The sequence below is a fragment of the Nicrophorus vespilloides genome, unplaced genomic scaffold, assembly GCF_001412225.1.
Source record: "Nicrophorus vespilloides isolate i.1.1-1 unplaced genomic scaffold, Nicve_v1.0, whole genome shotgun sequence".
Classification (NCBI taxonomy): Eukaryota; Metazoa; Arthropoda; class Insecta; order Coleoptera; family Silphidae; genus Nicrophorus; species Nicrophorus vespilloides.
Genome location: NW_017095789.1, coordinates 129,859 through 153,921, shown reverse-complemented (window position 1 = coordinate 153,921; position 24,063 = coordinate 129,859). Strand labels below are relative to the sequence as shown.

The following is a 24,063-nucleotide window of genomic DNA, read 5'->3' as shown; positions in this document are numbered from 1 at the left end:
CGAAATATTGCGCGTATGCTAAAAATCGATTTTGTTAAGTTTTCACAATTAATTATTTTTTGTTTGATAATGATTTGCTTAACACTTTACCTCCTTCAAGAATAATAGTTTTTGCATTTTTTAAAGTAATCTCGTCTATCATTTCACTCATTCCATCTCTATCGTATTTTCCCATATAATAAGATTTATCAAACTCGGGATATACCAAACTAACTTTGGGATTCTTCTTTATAACTATTTTCCCAGTGTCAATCTTTTTATCTTTATCCTATGTTTTATATTTAAAAAGTTATTATTATTATTATACAACAAAATATTTCAATTCAATATATGTACATACCTCAACTTTTATATTGAATTGCATTTCATCGAAATCCAATGGAGACATTGAAATTAAAGAAGCTGTATGCACTTTCTTAAGTTCACCAGTTGTTCCTACATATTTTATATCAAGAAATTTATTAGACTCAATTGTAAAAGTAAGTTTTGTATCTGTATAATCCTCGTCTTTAGCCATGATGATGCTTCCAAAACTATCCAGGGGGAATTCTGCAGGGAACGGCATCGGTAAAATAATTTCAAAAACAGGTTTATCAACCTCTTGTTCATCAACAAATCTTGGTTCATAATTATTTGTATCTTGAATCTTCATATTTACAGTCTGAAAATTCAATTAATTAAATTTGGTTGAAAAATTTAATATAGTTTATTAATTGTACTTTTCCAGAGCATTCTTCATTAGAGAAAGCTACATTGAAACATATAACTGCAAGAGAGTCTTGGTTCGGCATAGTTTCTTCCCAATTACGCATATTTTGTGTAATAAATAGCAGCTTATTTTCGTTAACTTCGTGACGAACAATTTCTATTCCATTGCACATAGATACCTTAACATCATTTGCTGAAATATAATATTTTAAGAATGTGTTATTAACTAAACGTTCTGTTTATATACCAGTAAATGCAAAGTCGGTTACTTCTAAGATTTTAAAATCGTCTTGATCTGTTATATCGTTTACATCTTTCATAGAGCTCCAATCACCACAATCACCATCATCTACAATGTATATTTTTATTAATCATGTTAATATTTACTTGTATTTTAACAGGTACTTTGGGCATATAAAGGCATATGCCTTAATATGAAGAATAACCACAGCACTATCCACCGCATGTTTCGATAGACTAAATGTAATACACTACGAAATAATACGACTAAGCTTCAGTATCAAAATATAAAATTTATCAAACGATATCTGGCTTATCACTTATCTGATAATAAATATAGATGAAGGGCTAGTTGGCAATATATTTTGAAGTTTCCAATTAATACTAACACAATTACTTTATTTTCAAATTGAACTTGAATTTTACATTGCTAATGAACAATTATTCGTCACTTTTGGAAATATTTTGTTTGCTGTTTCTTACAGCTATGCGCGGAGATAGATTTAACATGCTGGCCCATTGACCATCGCACAGCAAATCAAAGTCCATGTCTTTCAGTTCTGATCCACCCAAATTTCCAGGTCCTCTGCAAGTCGGCTGTGCATCCCAAACTTTGTTCTTATTGTCGCGAATCCATCTACAACAAAACCTATTAACTTCCATTCTACATACCGAATTCTCGTCTTACACTTACAAAGCTAAATAAAGTATATGACAATCGCAATGCCAAGGATTCTTCGATAACTTTATTAGCATCAATTTTTCCAAATAGTCTAAAGATTTAGTAGGTAAAAATTGATATTTGTTACTGTCTAAATGCCTGAAATATTCACCATTTATAAAATGTTTTACAAAATATGGTATATTTACAATTTCTTTAATTTTGGTGTATAAAAGAATAAAGTTGCTTCTATGGTTTTTAACAGATTGTTGTTAAGCATTAGAGAATTCAAATTATCTAATCCATTGAAAGTTTTTTCCGAAAGTTCTTCTAAATTGTTTGAATAAAGAAACAATTTTTCTAACAATTGCAAATTAATGAAAACCTCTTCTGGTAATTCCGATATGAAATTTTGCCCAATATTCAATTCCTTTAAATTCTTTAAATTAACAAAATCCAACGGATGTATCTATAAATAAGTACACTTTAGTGATATATGAAATACGCAATTTTTATTCCTACCTGCACTAAGCTATTGGCACTCAGTTGTAGATTAGTCAAGTTGTGTAAATTAATAAAAAGTCGCTTAGAAATTGAGGACAATTTATTTTTTCTTAAATTTAGTAACTCGAGACTGTGTAGATTGTCGAAAACTCCTAAAAATTGACCATAAGTTTTTGTATCATGAAAATTATGATTTATTGATACCTGATGGTAAAATTTCCAAATTATTTTCTGCTAGATTTAAACGTTTCAAAGACCACAAATCTGCGAAAATTGTTTTGTTTAGTGTTATAAGTTCGTTAACACTCAAATCTAAATCTTCCAGATCCTTCAGTTCGTTAAAAATTTGGTTTGATAAGTAAGCAATTTTGTTTCCGGATATATGTATAACAATTAAATTCTGACATCCTTCGAATAATTTATCGGGTAACGAAAGAAATTTGTTGTTTGATAAATCGATGGTTCTAAGATTACGCAACTTCAGAAATATGTTATTCGGAAGTTCATCCAAATGATTTTTGTGCAATCTCCTGAAAAATACAGCATTAAACGAAATCAGATCAATTAAAATTATCTGACGCACAAATAAAGTAAATTATCTAAATTTTCAAAAATGTTGTCGGGTAGATAATCAATTGCGTTATCGAACAGGTCTATTTCGGTGAGGTGATTCAATACTTGAAACGTCTGCTGATTCAGTGTGCTTAAATGGTTGATGCCCAAGTCTCTACAAGGAAACGATCATTAGAGATCCGATTAATACGAGATGTTTTAACGATTACATGGTTTTAATATCGTTGGGCACAAATTGCTCAATTGGTAGTTTAGAAAGATTAGAGTTCCAGCAGCTAATGCTTTTCGTTTCTGGCCTACATTTGCAAGGTCCTCTGTCGGCGCAATTGAACCACCTATCGTTCGAATTCTCAATGAACCACACTAAAATGTTGAATACAATCAATAAAGATACGGACGATAATGCGTAAACAATAAAATTGTTTGGCAATTCGCTATTGATAATAAAAAATAAATTATTTGATTTTGCAATTAGAGAAATAGTTATATTTACGGTGTTTATAAGTAAAATACCTGGTTGTTCTAAAGATCGAAGACGTCGCTCCAACTTGAGCATTGATTTCCTCGTTTCCAATTCGAAATTTTCAAATAATCTTTGAGTCTCATTTTTCAACTTATCCCAATCCAAGCTACATTCACTATTGTTAACGTAATTTGTAGCCGAGGCACAACTGAAAAGGAGTATTATTAATATTCCAGACATCGCTGAGCAATATCTTGAACGTATACTATCTGCGTATATAGTGGATGCAAATTGAACTTATCCTGTTGTTAAATAATTTTAGCCAATGTAATCGAATTAGTTAAGGGAATTATGTAACTCATTACCCACTCCCTACTGAAAATTAAAAAAAAAATGTCTATTTTTGTTTGTTCATGTAACCAAGCAATGATCTGTCGGATTAATCAAAAACACGCCGTGTCATCGTATTTGCAACGGACGGAATAGCTATAGACCATGAATTTGTCGCCTCGTTGGAAGAAAATTATAGCTCCCACTCCGGAGAAACTTGCACCTAATACTTACTATGTTACTGATGATGGAAAATTTTGCAAAAGTTTCTCAAAGTAATTAATGTTTCGGTATTGATAATTAATTATCAATATTTTCTAGAAAATTGGGTTCCTTTCATGCAGAGTTCGGAGAAGAAGCTATCAATAATTAATAAAGTCTATACAGAAGCAATTTATGATGGAGTTGACAAACATCGGATTGTCGTAAGATATTTACGTTTCTTTTCTTCTCACATTTAACATTAAACACATTGTTACCAGAAAATGATATAGTGAGAATACTTTGCGTATTATATTACAATCTGCTAATTACATTTTTTCCTGCAAATTTGAATCAGCTAAATAAATGCTATCTAAAGATTACTTAAAAATGAACAAAATCCGACTCTCGATATATAAAATATAATACAATAATAAAATGTTATCTGTTGATTCTAATATGAATTCTACTTAATCAGTTTAAAAATCTATAATCTGATATCAATGTTTAAGTTTAACATATCTCGTATATTAGTAAATATTATTCAATCAATGATGTTTTATATAATTACATCAATTCATTTCACTTTTATTTGACTATTGAAATTAAAAATTCAAATGAGTTGTGTTTATTGTAATCAATATTGTTTTTAATAAAATCACTGTTAAATTATTTTTTGAAGGGAGGATCAACTCTGCGTAATAAGGCTATAAGAGAAACAAAAGTATTGTCGGATAGTCCAGGACCCGGGACCTACGATCCGAAACCTATAAGGAAAAAGATACCAAAAGTTTTATCAAAAACCGCATTTAAAGGTAGACGATTGTACGTATGTCCGGTACCGTATGCATTGGAGGATTATGGTCCTTCGATTCCAACAAGAATCGATGAGAATGGGTACGATATAAATGAGAATGATAAGTTAGAGAAAATACCAGCAAATAAGCATGATACTACAATGGGCCCAGCTTATTACAAAGTATCAACGGTAATGTAAAATGTGATGGGTGTAAGGAAAGACTTTAAATCATTGTTTTAGGCTTGCACGACGACGGAAATCTACAAAGGTTGTACATTTTGGAAGAGCGGTAGCAGACGTGGAATGAAATATGAATCTGATACTCCCTCTCCCGGAGAGTATGATGCCCGCATCAAGAAATTATTCAACGTTAGAGATGAGTACGTTCGAGAGATGGCGCGATTATATAGTTACGTACCACGGTTCGTCGATGCTGAACAGAAGAAGCAGATCCGCGCGGTAAATTGTTTGAAGTAGTTGGGACTTTGGTCGATAGATGCGAAAAAGAACGCTCGCAGCAAAATATGTAATTCTATAAATAATTGCATTCCTTAAATGAAATAGATTTAATTAGATTCGTGGGCGGCCCGAAGATGATTCATTTTTAGTCCCGCAACCGGATTTTCAATTAGCGTAGCTAATTTAACTCTAATTCTGTTTCTTGCAGGATATGCCTGGTCCGGCTGCTTATACAATGCCCGAGAAGATTTCAAAGAAATCTCTGAGCCTAAATCCTGCACCGTTCTGTACACGCAAAGAGAGATTTCAGAGTAAATTCGAGGAAAACCCTGGCCCAGCTAAATATGATATAAGGGCGAACGTTATTCGGAATTCATTTTCATTGAGCGATGCGCCGTTTTCCATCAATAGTAATCGGTTTATAACGAAAAAGGTATTGCCTACGCCAGGTAATATTAACTTTTCGCTGTTAATAATCCAACGAAATTGAACCGCATCGAAATTAATAATCCAAGGTCCCGGAAACTATTACCTCGAGAGTCCAATTATCGAAAAGCTATTGAAGAAGATGAATCTTCAAGCTAAGAACATCCCATTTAATCATACCTTGGAAAGAGAGGTTGTGCATCTCAACAAAGATGTCTTGAGTTTCCCAACCGCATCTGCATATACCGTGGAACCGTACGAGATGGAAAAGTCGAACATAGATGCGGCCGTGTTCAAATCGAAAACAACTAGATTCGTGAAAAGCAAAGCAGCTGTGAGTATATCTTGTTCCTTTTCATCTTCCGAAAAGGAGCATGAAAATATGTTCTTAAATATATACACTTTCATCCGAACGGCGGCAGGTTTAATATAAGAATTGGGTGGCTTAAAAATAACGTCGGTTTAATTGAAATGGCTTCCAACATTATATAAACATATGTAAAAAAGAAAATATATTTATTTGTGCGCATGGATGTGGATGTCACGCCGTCGAATGGAGCGCTCCATTAAAATACCGGATTTATAGTAGTTTTAATTTTATTACGGCCAAGATCTTAGATGAATGACTTTTAAACATTTCGCCCCAAAGTGAATGAACCTTTAACGATTTCATAAATTACGACACGCAAATAGACAGCAATATTTGCAACATTCCACGAACATAAACCGATACAATTACTTCCGATGGACATCCTCTGTTCATAATCTATGTTTCCTTATTGTTACTCAACAGTCGATTCTAATGGAATTCTGCTTTAAAATTAATTCTCTTAATTAGCGAGAGAGCAGCAATCGAATTCACCAAATTTAAAGATACCATCTTTACTAAATGCATGTAACTGCGACCATTCGCTTCGAGATTTAGATAAGTCATTAAGGCCGACTCCTCGCTTTTAGTTATATGCAAATATTAGTTGTCGCTTTTTTTTTGTTCCTGTCTGGTGAAAGGACTAATTGACAAACGCTTCGTTCTAAAAATCGATGAGTTTCGAAGTGGAGATATGCAACATAATGTTGCAGCGATCCCAAAAAGCGAGCGGATACTGTTTAGCATATTGCATAAAGTTCTCATTCATCTTGCTCCCGTTCAATTAGCGATGAAGACTTTCGCAAGGGCACAGTATAAATGATCTGGATTCAGCGCAATCAGCACTTTGATTAAGATGTATCGCAGCAGCAAACAACACGGAATCCCATCGAGCCGTAATGAGATTGACAAAATTAACAATTCTTCACAAATAAATCTTTCACGCTGTGTATGTTTTTTGGGTGTATGCTACATGCTCCGGTTCTTTATTTTAATTGCCTTCCACTCCGGTTCACTTTCATGCATTTACATGTATTTTAGGCTCTTTTCTTTTATTATTATACTTTTGTTGTCTACTCTTCCAATCCTCTGCTTCCCACCCACACACACATTAATTCGACAGCCGAACGTTATTTCAATCGACCGATGCAATCAGTTAATGTTTCTTACCTTTTTATCGTAGATACTTTAATTATAAGTTTTCTTTTTATTCAAATCAACAGTTATTTAACAAACGATTCGTTTTCATGGTTTTATTATGTCCACTTACGTACATAAAGGATTATGAGAAACATAAACATAGTTCAATTCATTTTTAACTTCAACTTGAATGATTTCAATTCAATATATAAAATAACTATAAAAGTTAATAATACTATGATGTATTGTATTGTATTTATAGAAAAATAATGAGTTTCTACGCTTGAAAAATAAAACTATAGTTAAATAACAACAAAAAAAATATTATTTCAGTAAATATCATGAATACTACTGTTATTTCTATTAAATATGTTAATAATATAAATATGTTCCCTATACAATTAAGCAAGTATGGAAATACTAAATTATTTAATGTCATAGTTGTGATTCAACTGATTTTTTTGATTTATGATGTATATAGACTGTTCTCTTGCATCATGAATAAACCATATCGGTTTCTCGTATCAGAAGACAAGCATGTCAACTCATTTACCCTCTCTATTATATATTTTTTGAGCTATAATGTGTGCCCATTCATAGATACTTTAAATTTTACGAAGACGTATGCAAACAAATCCAAAAATGTATTATAATACTAAGATCGAAATGATATTTTTATTCTGATTATTGAAAAATCTCTGATTTAATCATTCATAAAATCTAACTGAATGATTTATTATTAAGTTTAAGAAAATTTGATAAAAATAATATAAAGCTTATTTCATTTTCTATTATTATTATCGTTTATGTAAGGGAAAGATATAAAAAATTACCAACAAAATATTTATTACGTTAAAAAAATTAATTAATGTACAGTTTTTATATTTATTATACATCTTATAAAAGTAAAGAGTAAAGCATATTTGCTGGAATTGTACTTGGATAGTTTAAACGGAAACAAATTGTAATTAAAAATAATAGTTTATAGAAATTCAAAAGTTGAATGTTAGTTAACAACGTGATTAAATATTACGTATTCTGAAATGAATGAAACGGAATGATCTGTAATTTTCGTTGATTGTAAATTACTGGTTTCAACAGGAATACGTGGAATTCAAGCACTGAATTATAATGAAATAATTTGATGAAGGTGACCATCATGTGTACATACGTATATATATTTGGAATTAGCGAATAGATAAAATTGATTTTAATTTGTCGGTTGGTTACAAATTAGCGAAGGGGCTTAACGATTGTTTAATATTATGCGATAGATAGTATTTTCGTTCTGCGCGTCCGTTCGGATGCATTCGGTGAAATTTATATTTCTGTTCTGCGCCCGTATTTTCCGCTTGCGATTCCAAACTGTAACACTATCCGGTTAGAATAATGTTACATGTAAATTCTAATTAGGCGTAAGTAATTTAGTTTAATGAGGGCATCGGGCGCACGCAGGGTTGTTTCCCCGAAATCAGTTTCCTTCACATACATTACAAGTAAATATTGGTACGGCTCACGCACGTGCATGCATGCATTTCGGCCCTAAACTGCATGTGACAGGACTTCAGATTCAGAATGCTAAAACAAATGCATGCATGCATTAATGGACGAATGGATCGAATCATTTTTTTTTCGATGGTAAACAATGAAGGTATTATGATAATGCTCAAGTTAGCTCAGGGTTTGACGATCCGATCCGGTGGTCCTGTCTCTTTGATTCCTATTCAACATTTCTTATTTGCATCAATACAAACTGGTTAAATAAAGATCAACAAAGAATAATTTTAATTTTCAATTTTTCATGAAAATTCTATTAAAAATAAGAAATCCAATTAAAATCATAAAAATTGTTCAAATCTTAGTCACTTAATTTTTAGTTACAGTAATAATTTTGTTTACTCTTCTAAATAAATGCTTTTCTTTTAATATATAATTCTATATTTAGGTCAAGAGAATAGTAATCAATTGTCAATTCCTATTTTTTTGAATGATGTTAACGTAATTAGGAAATAAACAAACTATAAATTAATTTTATATAAATCATTTGCAAATCATTATTTCTCATTTAATTTCATCAATATCCAGCATTATTTGAAACCGGACTAATTAAGACATTAATATCGCTTAAAAATAATCAAATACCACCAACAATGTAAAAACACTTAGATATATACTTTAGAAGATTAAGAAAATAGTAAATATTCTAATTATTAAGTACTTAATAGTAATGATAAATAGTTAATTGTATTTACGGATTATTAAAATTGTATATTCAATTGGTACATTTTAATTTAAATAAATGCAAAAAAACGAATCGCCATGAATCATCACGAAGAATCAAAATATTACAAAAATACAATTAATATACTTATGTTTTACTGAAGTCCAAAGCGTAATAAGTGCTTACACTTACGTATTGCCACTAGATTGGATATCTTTAGATATTTATGGTCAATTGAAAGAAAGATTATAATTAGTATTTTAAATTGCTTTATAATAAAAAAAAATGATGGGTGTTCCTTATAATAGGAAATCTTATGTCCAGAGGTTTTTACTAGAAATTATAGGAAAAATTAAAGGTTATTAATATTTAAGTAAATAAATTTAACAAAAATCTACAATATTATTTTTTTCCATTAATCATCATATTATTGATGTGTAATAATTAAAGCCGCTTCCTTTGCACTTGCGGACCATTCCGCATTGCCACTAGATTTGATATAAGATATATCATAGTTGTTTATAAGAATTAACTTATTCAAATTATACTTTGCTTAGGTGCAAATAACTAAAATTGTTTACTCTAAAACATATGATTAGATATTTGTTAGAGGAATTGTACCACTCTTGCAGATGGCAAAGAATATGGATATATAATAAAGTTGAGGTTAGTGGGTTAGCGTTGAAGTGGTCTTGGTCCCGTGGACCCCTGTTGGCAATTTCTCTTTAAACTTTTAGCGAAGAGAAATGTGTCGGGCCTTCGAAGAGTTTCCTTGCTCCGTTTCCCTCCTCTACTGCTTGCTCTCTGTGGGACTTCTAAAAAATGAATGGCCATTGTGTTGGCGGACGTTACATATTTTTCTTTTAAAAATATAACACCGGAAATACGGTTGCGCTTCAATATCAAGAAACATTTGCTGCGGAAGCACCGACCACAGCTACACACATCATTTACAGTTATTTATTGAATGCAACGCCTTAATTATTTTTTCCTCTTTGTTTGATAAATAAACGCGAGTCTCGGTTGTCACTCACACTGCCAGCATACATAATCGAGGTTTATTAATCGCGTGCTGCTGCAGCATCCTTCCACAAAACTTAATTACATTGACAGCACACACTCAGACAGACTGTTTTCTTTTATCTCGTTCTCCTTTTACAGTCTCACAGTAAAAACAATAATTACCGTGTACACTCATACACTTTGGAAATTCCATTAATATAATTGCATGCATATAATCTTTAGTCTTCTTCTTATAACATATATTATTCAAATTATTAATACATCTTACTTATTTATATATGAATAATCATTCAAATCATTCAATAACAATTTTTTTAATTGCATAGCAAAACATCTGTTGTCTAGTTTAAAAATAAATTCTATATGTTTCTTTTTTATCTTACAATAACACTTAAAAACATGCAACGCAACTTATTTTCTCAGCATTTACAAACTGTATGGTATATTGTAATTGTCGATTTTACAAATTGCTTATATATACAATAATTATTAAACCGAAATCATAATATCATTCAATTAATTGATTTAGTAAGGTTTAACTAATATTTTTTTGTAATCTCATTATAATTACTGTTTCATCAAAGTAAAAACAATAATTACATTACTCTTTAGAAATCAATTAAGATGTACATATTTTACATAATATCATCTGTACATCTAAATTAAAAATAAATAAATATGATTATTTCTATTATACATTCAAATTAAGGAATTTGTCGTTTAAAAAGCTTTTGTAAGTGTGTTTTTTTTTGTAAACAATTATTATTATTATTTTTATAATAAATCAAAACAAAATGTTATCAAATCACATTTCAAGATTATTTTGATTTACTATGATTCATTTGATAATAAGAATAATTTACACGAAATTGATAATATCTTGTGTTATACATATCTATCATGCTGTTTTCTTATTAATCCCATTTTTGATAATTGAACCGAATTGTAAAGGCTATTAATTTTATTTTTTTTTAATATTTAAGCATTTTAATTAATTGAAAAGTTATTTATCTTTCAGTTATTTATAATACAATTCTTCAAAGTTTATTACTTTTTAATTACATACTTTGACCACTAGTCTAATATTTTTTCATCTTTTTATTTGAAATTTTGTTTATTTATTAAAAACCATCAAACGCAAGTTTTAACAAAGCTACGGCAAGGAAATTTTTCTCTTGAAATCAATACCTAATTTGCGCTTTTGCTTCAAAAACCCAATGGGGAAATATTTTTAATACAATACACTATAATTGCTGAAATCTTATAACATAATTTAATATAATTTTAGTCATTAATTATTATTTCAGAAATTTTATTTTGTTCAATTACTTTCTTATTTTTTTTGTTAATTATGTAGACAATTATTTTATATTGCTGTAAAGTATTTTGAAATTGACAAAATGTGGTTACAGAATCGTGAAGCAATTGATTATATCTATCAACAACATATGCAAGGATTTATGTTATCTTGATACGCAACATCTTATCAAGATATTATTAAAAATAGATTGAATCATCATACTATTCGTACGTCATTGTCAAGTTGTTACTAGAACTGATGACAATTTTTCGTATGAGTAACATCTATTATTTGAAAATTATTATCATCAAATATGAATGATTTAATCCAATAAAACACACTACTTATTGTGCCCGTATTGGTTTAGTGTTTAGGATTAATTCGCAGCAACAAATAATTCATCGTGATGTAGCAGGCGTTTTCATAACCATATAAGGCGATTTTTAAGAAATTTCTTCATTATTATTATTTTATTATTGAATATCTAAATGTTTTATATTTTTTTATCACTTTCATTTACATCAAAATTTTACTAATATTAAAAACAGTACAAACAATACAAAATTCCAAAAATAAATAATCTAATCGATTTTTTAATTTATTATTACGAAATATTTCAATATTTTAGTTTTCGCTTGTACAATTCCTTTTTTTTAATTTTAAGTCTATTTCAGTAAATTAAAGGTACATTTCTCTATATTTAATCTATTCATCATATTAATTTACGTTGTTTTATAATACTTGTAACAATAGCTTTATTTATGTACACAATTGTATTTATGAATTAGTATTATAATTGTATACTTATCTATTTATTTTTTAATTCAAATTATCGTTATGCGTCAATTAATTTTAATTTTGTTGTTATTTCGCTCCGGATTGTTGTTTATTCATTTTTTTTCTACCTCGAACGAAATAAAAATCACAATTGCCAGTGTTCCGACAATACTTTTTTTTGTGTCCCTGTACGTTTCGTTGTCGTTATGCGCTGTAAATGTAACGTCCAATATTTGCTGTTTGCACCGGGAGGGTTATAAAAAGTGCGCGTTTCAATTCTGTAAACAATGGGTGCGCGAATTGATTTATATCAGTCGAATGATAGGTTCAGTTACTAGGGGGGTTGGATATTAATTTAGGCGATTTGTTTTTATGAAATATTATATGCGCAGCAATGGATCGGGGGACACATATTTATACGCAGATACATTGCGGGGGTTGAAATACAAATACATGAAAATAGCTGTCTCCAAGTCATTCCAGCCGCATGTTTATTTATGATTGCGTATCAAATATGATCCACTGTAATCGACACTCTGGTGAATTGCTCACAATTCCAGTTTATTATTTAATAAATGTATGTGATTGATTCTGATTTATGTTTTAGATTTATTCAATTATATAATTATGGCAATAAATTAAGCAACCAAAGCTTAAAACTTGATACAGATCTTTGATTACGATTAATCATACTTTGATTTGCAATACAAGAAGATGAATCATATGTAGTGTAGTAGTGTATACTAAATATGCATGCATCCACTACTGGTAAATGGTCTATTTTCTTTATAGATCTTGTAGAACTGGCTAAGTATTATATAGTTAGTTGATGAATTCCAATACTTATATAAAACGGTAAAATTTAAGTAATTCTAACTATTTATTGAGAATATATAAAATAAATAAAATAGGTCAATACAAAAATATTTATGAGTTCAATACAAGTGTTATCATTCATTTTAATCTAATATATTTCTTAGAAATTTCGATTAAAATCTTTAGATAATATTTATGATCAATTGAAATAAAGCTTATTATTATTTTACTTTATAATAATAAATGGATCTTCTTTATAATAGAAATTCTCATAATAGAAAGTCTAAAATTAATAATAGTAATATCAATTGATATTATTTTATTTTCAAGGTTAATTTGTAAGATTTTTTTTTACAGTAAATAACAGAAATTTTAGCTACAAATTATAGGATAAATTGAAGGTTATTAAATTTTGGAAAATTAATTTAATAAAAATTCACAATATTATTTTTTTCTTTCATCATCATAATATTATTGATGTGCAAAGTTTATTTAATTTAATAACCCATGTTAATGATCGAATTTATGAATGTTTCGTGAAATGAGTCAATTTTTTTTTTAAAGTTGTGTATAAATGTTAATTTTTAAATGTTAGAATGTTAATTAATTATTATGAAATAGTTGATTATAAAAAAGTTGTTTGTTGTTGTCGTATTTCATCGAGCAAAACAACAGTAAAACTCCGGTACAGCCCTTTTTGCGGCACCCCCCTCGGATCCGCTAAAACAATTGAAACATAACTACCGAAAACTTGAGAGCAAGTATCTAGCGGGAAGGCTGTTATAAAGGGATATAATCTAGCGGGTAGTTGGAGTCCTGCTGCGCGGACTGCTGGGATTGCAAGGATTCGTGGAGATGGGGTGTGTGTGTGAGCGCGCGTGGGTGGCGAGGGTGTAAATAACAAACAAGTAGCTAACTGACAGTGTCGCGCTTAGTGCTTGCCGCTATTTGCACAGAGCGTTCGGTTAATTGAAATATATTGTCTGAGCGTTGATTGTTTGCCCCTCCTAACGGGACTCCGATCGCTTTGCATGACGTTTGCAGAGCACTTACAACATTCCCCGGTCCCAGAGTTCGGTGCTTTGATTCATGTTTATGGTTTATAGCAGACCAGACTCATACCAGGACCCAGACCCATCCCCACCGATGCAGACCAGATCCAGCCTCAGAGCAGTGATGCGCCAAGTCACGGGGGGTGTTCGAATGGTTTCCCAAAATTTAGATCCAGATTGTATTCCGCTCGGACTTCCTCTTATTTCGTTATTGAAATGTCAATGATACGTAATAGATTTATTGGTTTTCATCGTGCCTCGGTTTTCGTCCCGCCGCCCCCAAAACACTGAATACTGCCGCCGCCGCCTCCCGCTGTTTGCAAACCAGATTTATGGTACGCCCGACGTTCAACACCCCGCGGAAAATATCTAATTAACTTTAGGGGTGGTTTTCATTTCACGACACTCGAACACAACGAATACATAATTTCATCACCTCAACAACTATATATGATTTTCACACATTGCTTCCTTTTCATTTTCAATTTTATTATTCAAGATTAGAATTAGGCAGTAAATCCCTTTCCTAATTAGTCATTACTTCAATAAATCATATTTTTTTTGTATATTCAAATAATATATAAGCGCAAATGGATATCATCTATTCAGAACTATAAATATTTGAAAAGTATTACAATAATGACTAATGTTCATATTCATAGTTTTTTTGGGTGGATTCGCAGGGTTTATTTACATTCTGAACAGAGTAATAGTCCAACCATTGATTATTTTTTTTATTAATAATAAAAAAATAGCGGAAGAAAAACACTGCTTTATGGGAAATTCATTGGTAGCTAGCAAATTCGTTTGCAATAAATACGGTCGGAGGTTTCCGTGAGCGGACAAACGTTTCCGGTTTTGGTAAAAGTGAAATGCTGGAAACAATAACGCGAGCCAAGGTTTTCGGGGAATCCCCGAACTGTGGCCGAAACATTTTATTATTTATAACGAGGTCGCCGGCAATAACAGAAATTTATAGGTTAATAAATCTGTTTGGTTTGTGCACAGAAAACTGCTGAACCGGCGAGCTACAGCGTCTCGGAGCCATTCAACAAAAACCGCGACCGGAAGTCCCACAACACCGGAAAGGTGCCGTTCCAGAGTACCCAGCCCAGGCAAGGCATCCCCATGACTGGCGCTCGCCTCAATCCCAGTAAGTACGCATTTATTACGACCTGCTTCATCACTGCGTTCCACTCCTTCTCCTCTTTTCCCTCTCACTTTTTCCGCTTTTCCATCCCCTTTAACGTTTCTTCTTTTTTTTACCTCCCTGTGTCTCTCCTCGAAGAAACTCGAGCCTTTTTATGCACCTTTTATACACAAGTTTTACATTGTCTTGCCGCAAGGCGGAAGCATCGAAATGGCTTCACCCGAAGAACAATTCAACTTGATTTTAATTAACTCCAAAGTGCAAACCCGAATTTTAACTTAACAAAAATATATTCTGTTTCCATTACCTGAATGTCTGCATTTTTTTCTTCTTTTAAAATTATATCAGTATTACTTATTATATAATAATTATCCACTGTTCTTTTAGAATAATACTACTTTCTATAGAAGTATATGTGCATACCAGATGCATTATAAAATTTAGCTCTGTTTATCTCTGAATGATAATTTATTACGAATTAACAAAGTATTTATCAAGTATCGCAAAATGAGTAAACTGTGAAAGATAAAACAATATATTTACAGCAGAATTCGTACTAAAAATAATGTCAAAATATATATTTTATACAGATCATTTTCAGATTGGTTCAATTAATAATAGATAGTTTATCAATTGTACAGTATCAATGCATTCGATCGATTATAGTTAAATTTTCATTTCATACGGAATTTTCAATATTAATCATTTATGTGTTTCGAATCAGTAAATTGCCGTGAATATTTGATGTCGCGCTTTACGAATTGTAAATTGTTAAGAATTCCAATTCAAACATAGTTTAAGGTAAATGAATGATGAGGCAATGCATTCTAAATTGTATTGGGAACGAGCCGTATTCTACTTTGAAACGGAATCTGTTTATTAATTATTTACGTCATAGACTTGTACACGTTTCTAACATTACGGGCTTTAGTTTCACTCGTTTTCAATAAATCTTTCCAAGCTATATTATTTAAAATTTCGTTAAATTATAGTGCTAAATTTAATGCATTTTATTTATTATGTAGAATTATAAAGCGAATTTATTGGCACATTAAAAATATTTCGTAGAGTTTGTAACGTTCATCGTTATGTTTGACAAGTTATCTTAACAAGTTTTAATATATTTATATAATGTATACAGCTGAAGAAATAATCTTATATATTTGAAATGTGTTTACTTGTTTCATGCAATTACAGCAACAATTATTGAATATAAATATTATTAACATGCAGTTAATGAAAATGTATTTATATAATATCTGATCTAATCAAATATACTTGACTATATAAATTCTATAAGCTGTACATTTGCCCACAATCAATACTTTACGAAGTATTGATCAAAAGGAATTAATTTGTAAATAATAGAATAACTAACCTATATGTGAAATCTAGAAATTTTCGTTTATCCGCTTTATAAGATATTCAATTTATAATTTCCATATAGTTTTCAATTTTTTTATCAGTATTGTGTATTTTCATATTGTTTGAATTCAAATGAAAGTAAATATTATAGATAATACAAAAAAAAACAATACTTTTAACATTTAGTAAATGCCAAAAAAACCATGAAATGGATCTGGAGTAGAATTCACTTTAGTTTTAGAATATAGCTGTTCATGAGGGTAATTGTGAAATGTTTTAACGCTATTTGTTAAGTATTAAGTATATGTTTCATATCTATGTTTTAAATATATTTTCTATATAAAGTGTAGTAGATTAGTGGTTGAATTAAATGTTAATTTGCCAGCGAACAAAGTTGCTAAGGGATGGTTCGTTATCTCGGTAGCAGCGGTTTTGTTCCACTAATTTAAAACACAAAAGCGGAACCCCCATGCAGGATATCTCAAACCGAGGCAGGCTGAGTGAAAATAATAATAAAAGACGGAATGCGAAAGAAGGAACGAATAAAATGGAGCAGAAAGAGAGGGAGTGAAAGATTTGAAGGAAGTAGTGGAAGGAAGAGAATAAAAGTTACGTGGGGTTGTTTTGTATGGGGGACGATGCGGCTGTGCGGGGGATGAATGTCGCGATTAAAGGCATTTGTATTTCACTTATGTGGATGGTGGGAAGGGGTGGACGCTGCGATAGCCGAAGGATACGGGTTATTGATTGGGTTTGTTTTTTGTTTATTCCGTAGGTCCTGCAAATTATATGGGCCACGTGTCGGTCGACAGCAAGGGGTATTATTTCAATGTGACGCCGAGGTTTGCCGATGAGCCTGAGGATACCCCGGGGCCGGCAAGTTACACGGTACGTCTTTCTGGTTTAGCTGTAATTGCAGTCTGGTCGGCACGTAGAAATAATGAATTTACTATTACGAACGTGCAAAGTTATTAAAGTTGGCCTAGCAGCCAACTTCGACGACGAAAACTTATGCAAGATGACACGTGGCTGAGCGTCTTCGCCTCATTTAGCGACCGTTTCTGCATAGGACCGAACTAAGCACTAAAGTCAACAAACATATTGAGTTGAAGCAAAAGAGGACGAAAGTGCGAGAGCGAATGAGAGAGAGAGAGTGATTGGTTGGATGGGGGTGGACGACAGCGAGAGGGTGAGAAGAGAAACACTAATGCGGTGGTTTTCGTGTGCGGTTTTGCCGAAAACCCTACTGTTATCATTTCGGATGACGTCGGTGGATGTGGATGTTTGTATATGATTTTGCGTACGGCAAACCCATTGTACAAGCTCGTATTGGTTTTCATCCTGTCCTGCAGCAGCAGCCCGTGCCGAGCAGGTATCCCTCTCTTGTCGTTCGGTTTTGCTGCAAGTCAGCAGCTTTTATTTGATCAAAGAATAAAAAGCATCATCCATCGTTCGAGAGTTGCAAATAAACATAACTGTGCTGTTGCATTGCGCGCTCATTATCTTCTCCTACCCATTCATCCATTGCAATAATAATGACAACAAAACGCGAAAAAAAAGGAAACACGGCATCATCAACTTCCAACGCAGTGACAATGCGAAAAATCTGCAACTATTCATATTTAAATATACGCCAAAGCGATAATTAACTCTAGAGGAAATTATTGCAAAAAAAAAGCAAGTAAATAATAATGTTACACTATTAATATGAGCGAGCCGGATTGCCAACTCCTCACAATACTTCAACACTGACAACATAAATAGAACATACAAAGAGATAGAATAGCAATGTGCACGTGGACACTCACTAATAACAAATTATACAGAGTGTCCCACTTTATCAAAAACTAATTTTAATGAAAATTCACATTATTTACTTATATAATACTTAATTTTCAATTATTAGCATTCTTCATAATACTATTAATAATACAAAATTGCAAAGTATTGTTATTTAAAAGTTATATATTCCAAGGCTAGAATAGTGATCTTGTTACATTAGGATCATCCATAACTGAGACTTCCAGCTACTCACTTAAGAGAGACATTAGCATGTGTTTAGACATACATCTACTAATAGACAATTATCGTTATTAACTCATAGCTTGTTATGCTAATCATATTCGTATTTACCTATAATTTCAATATAATTTTACCTGCAACGAGAATATTATTATCATTCTAATGCACATGTGCAATAACACCTCTCATAGTGCAGCTAATCTGAAAACCGCATTAAGACAATTTTGTGCATTAATTAATTTTTATAAAATGTTGTTTGTTTTAAACTAGACTTTAGCGTATCCGGATTGATATGTGAAATTTAATACTGTTTTTAAAAATAACTAGATAATACTGTTCATTTCTTTTTGTTGATTTTTCGTTGAAATTATTGGACATTCTGAAATTAAAAAAGCTGAAGCATTTTTTTTTGTATGCGATATAGCGAAATTTAAAATTAGATTTTTTTTTCTATTCGGTGCTGCGGTTTAACCAATTAAATAGAACGTGAATGCGGAGTGCAGATTTCAAATTAAACGGTTAGTACATTGGCCATTCAATCAAATCCCGCTGTGATTGTTATGCTAATACCAAAACATACATATACCGCACATATTGTTTGTCAAACAGTGTGTATGCCGCTATGATGCATATTCAAATCAATAAATTGGAGTTAGCTCATCACGACGGGAACGACATCGCCAATAAAGCAACTTGAAGAGTGTTTACTCAGAAAGCAATTTCAATAAATTACTGCTGTTCAATTCTGATTTAACATACACCAAGCACACTGACGAGCAAAATACTGCGTGTATTGTTGTGCATTAATCAAAATATTACAAAACATTTGCTGAAAAAAGAAAACAAGATCGCTTACAAAAAATGAATTTTCAATATTTATGCATTTTATTTTAAATATGAACTTTGAAAATAGATAATTATAAAACAATAAACGTTAGTACTAATTAAGAATATTTAATTTGAACATGCGATGATTTTATATAGAATTATACTAATTATGATTTTTTTTAATTTAAATATATGTTGGTTGTATTGTAGAATATAGAATATTTAACGATTTCCCCAGAGAGTTCGGTTACCGCAGATTTAGAACTGCTGATGTAGTAAAATCATTTGATGTTTACGTAAAATACAACAAACTGAAACTATGCATGTAACAATGTGCGTCCATCGAATGTAGTAGTTGATACATCAATTGGAGTGTTTGCCTAAAACCTTTGAACCAAAGCAAATATGGTGTGTATCTACAGTTGGGTTTTTAGAAACATATGCCGCGTTGCATAAATCGTATTACATGGAACGTTTCCAATAATACCTAATTCATCATCGAAACACCAGCAAATTGTACATACGAAACGAAATAAAACTGTTTCTATAATTGCATGGTAATAAGTGCATCACATAATTGGTTTATGATTGACATGCCACAAATATATTAGGAAAAAGTTAACAAGAAGTTTAGTGTAATTGTTATTTATTATTTCATTTGCTGCAGTTACAGGTTTTGTGCGTTATACATATCACATGTATAATGTAAGAAACGGAAAGTAGTTGGAAGTTGTTTGCTGCAACTATAATTTAATCATACAATATACATGACTTTTATTACCACTTACCTGCAGAAGAAATATTCAAGTTACTTTCTTATAGCAATTATGATTTTTTTATTATTACTACTTTACATTTTTTTTTGTAATGTTTATTTAAATCGTAGTTATAACAACATTCAAAACAAATTTATTATAGTTTTTAAAATAAATGCATTGAGATTTTTACCTAACAAATCTAGTTTATATTGTTATTTTATATAATCGTTTTTATTTCTCTAAAGTCAATTTATTTAGTCATTGACTTGTTTGAGAAAATAATTTTATTAAGACAAATTTGAAAATATGAATTATTAAATTATCATTTTTAATAACCTTTCGTCTTTTATATATTTCTTTAGTAATGTAGAACTTATTACATATAAATGATTTTTCTCAGTCTTTCCGTCATATTTCTTCTAGTTTTGTTAGATCTGATTTTTTTCTGAATTTTGCATTCAATTCTTTTTTCGTTTCTGCAATAAATAATATAATAAAATATAATAGAAGTGGTAAAAATATACAAAAAGAAGTTGATTAAAGTAAAAATTGTAAGAACCAATTCTACTATTTTCTATTATTTATGATAGTAAAATATGAGTTCATTTTGTGACACCTTTTATTCCATAATTATTTATTTTATAATTTCAATTAATAATATTAAACAGTTTTAAATGTAGACACGGGTGTGATTATTGATGTGAAAATAATTTTAATAAATATCGATATCATCAAATAGCGTCATATAATTTTTGGAATTCGCATAGTTTCTATAGTGTCCATGCATATTATAATAATAATTAAGTTTGATGTGCAAGTAGGAATGGGATGAGAGAGTGGGATGGATAGAGATGCCCGGGGTTTTGGTGTTAATATCTGCGAGCCTTTATGGACTATTGGTTTAATTGATATGAGTCGATTGATGGAACAGTGTTAATCAGTTAACGACTATGGGCCGATTGTAAACAAGTTAACAGAGCTCATATCCGATCGGACCAAGTATCCAACTTGTCTGATCCCCCCGATCCCAAAACCTTTCGACATCCCTCTCTCTCACACTCACCAACACTCTCGTGTACATACACTCCGACATGGAAGGTAGGAAATTGCTCTAAACCTCCTACACATCGAACAATTTCGCAACAAACAACCCGCAGACAAACAGAACAGCATCATCGTTTATAATGCTCATCGTATATTACGAACCCATTTTAATTATTTCCATACGAATGGGCCATTTATTAGCGATACATAGTTGTACGTTATAAATGCTATAAAAATAAACCAAGCGCTAAATGGTCGTACGAGCATGGACGCATTAATGCAAACTTTATCGTCCTTTTTCCACCGTACACTATAGTTTTTAATTGAATTAAAGTCCGCGTTAATTGAAATCAGCGATGAATCGATTTATTCTCACCTGGGGAATATGAGACGAGCAACATGCCGGTAATATACGATCCGCATTGTCGTAATCCTAAATTGTATTGTAATCAGATACTTGATATCTGCTTACTATCTAATTATAATTACGCTTAACAATTATACCACTCTAATGGCATTCAGACGATAAATTATATAATCTTCGTAATTACAATTATAATTCACTATCACATGACACTTATTTTCTATTTACTTCCATATATATTTAAGTTAAATATACAACAGACAATTCGTACATAATAATAAAATTCAGTAATTTAAATAATACTAATAGTATATTACATTCCTTAAAAATTTCTTTTAAAATATATATAAAAAATGTACCATGTTCAAACACTTATTTAATTCATTTTACATCATCAGTTGCCTAATAAATGAAATAAATTAAGTAAATTACAATCGATAATTATATATTTGTATAAAGAAAACGTTCCGTAAATTACATAAATAATTCGGTTGATAATAACGAAAATGGAAATATGTAAATAATAACAAGAATAAAAGCTATAGTTGAACTATTTTAGAGTTTTCCCAGACATAATCTCTTTTTTTCATATATCCGAGGAAGTCTGGAGGATTTTGATCGCTGTTCGATTAAACAATATTTTTTTTTCTTTATTGCTTGAACTGTAATTTTTAAAACACGGACAAAACCTAGACAATTTTCGATTTATTATATGTGAATAGTATAAACGATTCATTCAAATAATACAAATTTACTGTCATATATAAAAAAATAATGAATAATCAACATACCATATGAAAGTAATTAGATGTATAATTAAAAATTAACATAACGACAAGAAGAAAAATGATACAAATATAACATTTGCTTCTTTTTTTTTTCTTACTTCACAGATTTATTTTATCTGTGAATGGTATTAGCTCTTCTTTCAAAAGGCACATACTTTCTGTCACATATGAAAGAAATAATTAATAGTTAGTCCAAAAGCCATCATATCACATATGGAAATAATTAAATGTTTAATTACAAATCAAAATAATAATTATATTGATTCTCTCTTTATTATTTGTGGTTATATTTACTTCTTTCCAATTGTTACATTGCAATTATTTCATTCGTAGATATATTAGGTGGACGTAACAAAGTATTTTTTATTCATTTATTGATAATAATATGATTTTAATATGCAGTGCAACCTCGCTTAACGAGCAAAATAAATTGTAAGAAAAATTTGTCCCAAAATGGAACGTATTATAGTTTATATGGGGAAAATTGTTTTACTATACTAGTAAAACTCTGGAAAATTTGGAACGGATTAAGCGAGGTTCCACTGTATTTTGTATATTATACGATTTTAGTAATTTAATAATGCTATTGCTAATATATTGTTTGCCTACAATTTTATTTGGCACCACAAACATAGCATTTGGTGTTTGCTCGGATGATCAAGGAAAATAGAACGGAACAATGGTTGTATAATATATATATTGTNNCAACCCGAGATGGGTCCGAAAAAGATTATTTCCTTTAGGCATCAAATTAGTTCTCCTGCATACGCTGGTAGCAGATGGTTTCAGAAATACAATAATATTTTATTAGTATATTTTACAAAAATGTTAATTTAAATATCTCACCCGAGATAAATTATAAATTAAATTTATATAAAAGTCGAAATTCTTGAATTTTCAAGATTATTAATTTTTACTATTTTGTTAATTATTAATCACGTTTTCATAATATTATGGATCATTTTTCTTTTTATGTGAGATCATTATACTCGAAAGATAACAATAAATAATTGTGTACAAATTTATAATGTTTACAAATATTTCTAATTGTTAACATGAGTATATCATTTAAAACACTAGTATTATTGTTTTATTACAATGTAAAACACTCGAAAACATCGATTGTTTTAATGTTGATAAAATTTCAAACAATAGAAACTTTCATGTTTTCTAAACTTAAAATAATTGCTCTTAATAACTATTTAAAAAAATACATTTGAACTTATAGTTCCTCCGTACACTTGGTACATTTAATTGGAAATACACTGGTATCATATCTTTAGATTTATAATATTTGATTGTTCTTTAATAATATTGTAATTTTTTTGCTTTCCTGCTACAATTCTTATATAACAATATTTAATTATATTGAATAAAATAACGAGATAACGAGAAAACTCAAAAAATGTAAAACAGTAGTAATGAGATAAGCGTAACGAAATTTAAGAATGAGGTTAAAGTCCTTGAAAAATCATCAATTCAATTACGCGGCGACGTTTTTTGAACTTAAGGTTTTTTGCGAGCGAAGTAGATTATTCATTGGATACAGATTAGTAAATTCGTTGGATTACGAGCATTTATGTAAACATGTTTTTCCAGCAAACTGAATTATGTATCATCCTCGGATTCGCGACGCGTTGAATAATTATGTTTATTTTTTCTTTGGTTATAAGACACAGCATTC

The 24,063-nt window shown here is 30.5% G+C and overlaps 3 protein-coding genes across 3 annotated transcripts in view; 1 reads left to right on the top strand and 2 right to left on the bottom strand.

Annotated features, from left to right (window-relative positions):
* The window catches only part of LOC108564267 (cadherin-4-like), a gene marked incomplete in the record, with an annotated part of 6,592 nt that extends 5,410 nt beyond the window's left edge, over window positions 1-1,182 (bottom strand). Inside the window, 6 exon segments of the mRNA XM_017923265.1 lie at window positions 1-18; window positions 91-268; window positions 341-661; window positions 720-901; window positions 956-1,057; window positions 1,114-1,182. Coding sequence (XP_017778754.1) covers window positions 1-18; window positions 91-268; window positions 341-661; window positions 720-901; window positions 956-1,057; window positions 1,114-1,174 — 862 coding nt within the window.
* Window positions 1,183-1,367: 185 nt separating this feature from the next.
* LOC108564256 (leucine-rich repeat-containing protein 15-like) lies at window positions 1,368-3,408 on the bottom strand. The gene is made up of 8 exons (XM_017923254.1): window positions 3,200-3,408; window positions 2,896-3,049; window positions 2,697-2,840; window positions 2,318-2,643; window positions 2,132-2,265; window positions 1,819-2,078; window positions 1,643-1,768; window positions 1,368-1,585 (listed from the first exon to the last, which is right to left on the bottom strand). Exons 1-8 carry the CDS (start codon window positions 3,387-3,389, stop codon window positions 1,390-1,392), a joined length of 1,530 nt encoding a protein of 509 aa, XP_017778743.1. The 5' UTR covers window positions 3,390-3,408; the 3' UTR covers window positions 1,368-1,389.
* A 236-nt stretch (window positions 3,409-3,644) lies between these two features.
* LOC108564119 (sperm-tail PG-rich repeat-containing protein 2-like) overlaps window positions 3,645-24,063 on the top strand; it is a 26,241-nt gene continuing 5,822 nt past the window's right edge. The window contains exons 1-8 of the mRNA XM_017923056.1: window positions 3,645-3,744; window positions 3,801-3,904; window positions 4,363-4,668; window positions 4,720-4,938; window positions 5,147-5,387; window positions 5,454-5,698; window positions 15,069-15,213; window positions 17,351-17,463. Of these exons, the coding sequence (XP_017778545.1) occupies window positions 3,645-3,744; window positions 3,801-3,904; window positions 4,363-4,668; window positions 4,720-4,938; window positions 5,147-5,387; window positions 5,454-5,698; window positions 15,069-15,213; window positions 17,351-17,463 (1,473 nt within the window). The remainder of the gene's footprint in view (window positions 3,745-3,800; window positions 3,905-4,362; window positions 4,669-4,719; window positions 4,939-5,146; window positions 5,388-5,453; window positions 5,699-15,068; window positions 15,214-17,350; window positions 17,464-24,063) is intronic.

Excerpts from the sequence above, each read along its gene's own strand:
- LOC108564256 (XM_017923254.1), bottom strand. The coding sequence starts at position 3,389 with ATGTCTGGAATATTAATAATACTCCTTTTCAGTTGTGCCTCGGCTACA. Across the intron at positions 3,050-3,199 it reads TCGATCTTTAGAACAACCAG|TGTGGTTCATTGAGAATTCG; the intron begins GTATTTTACTTA and ends TCAACATTTTAG. Across the intron at positions 2,841-2,895 it reads CCCAACGATATTAAAACCAT|AGACTTGGGCATCAACCATT; the intron begins GTAATCGTTAAA and ends GTTTCCTTGTAG.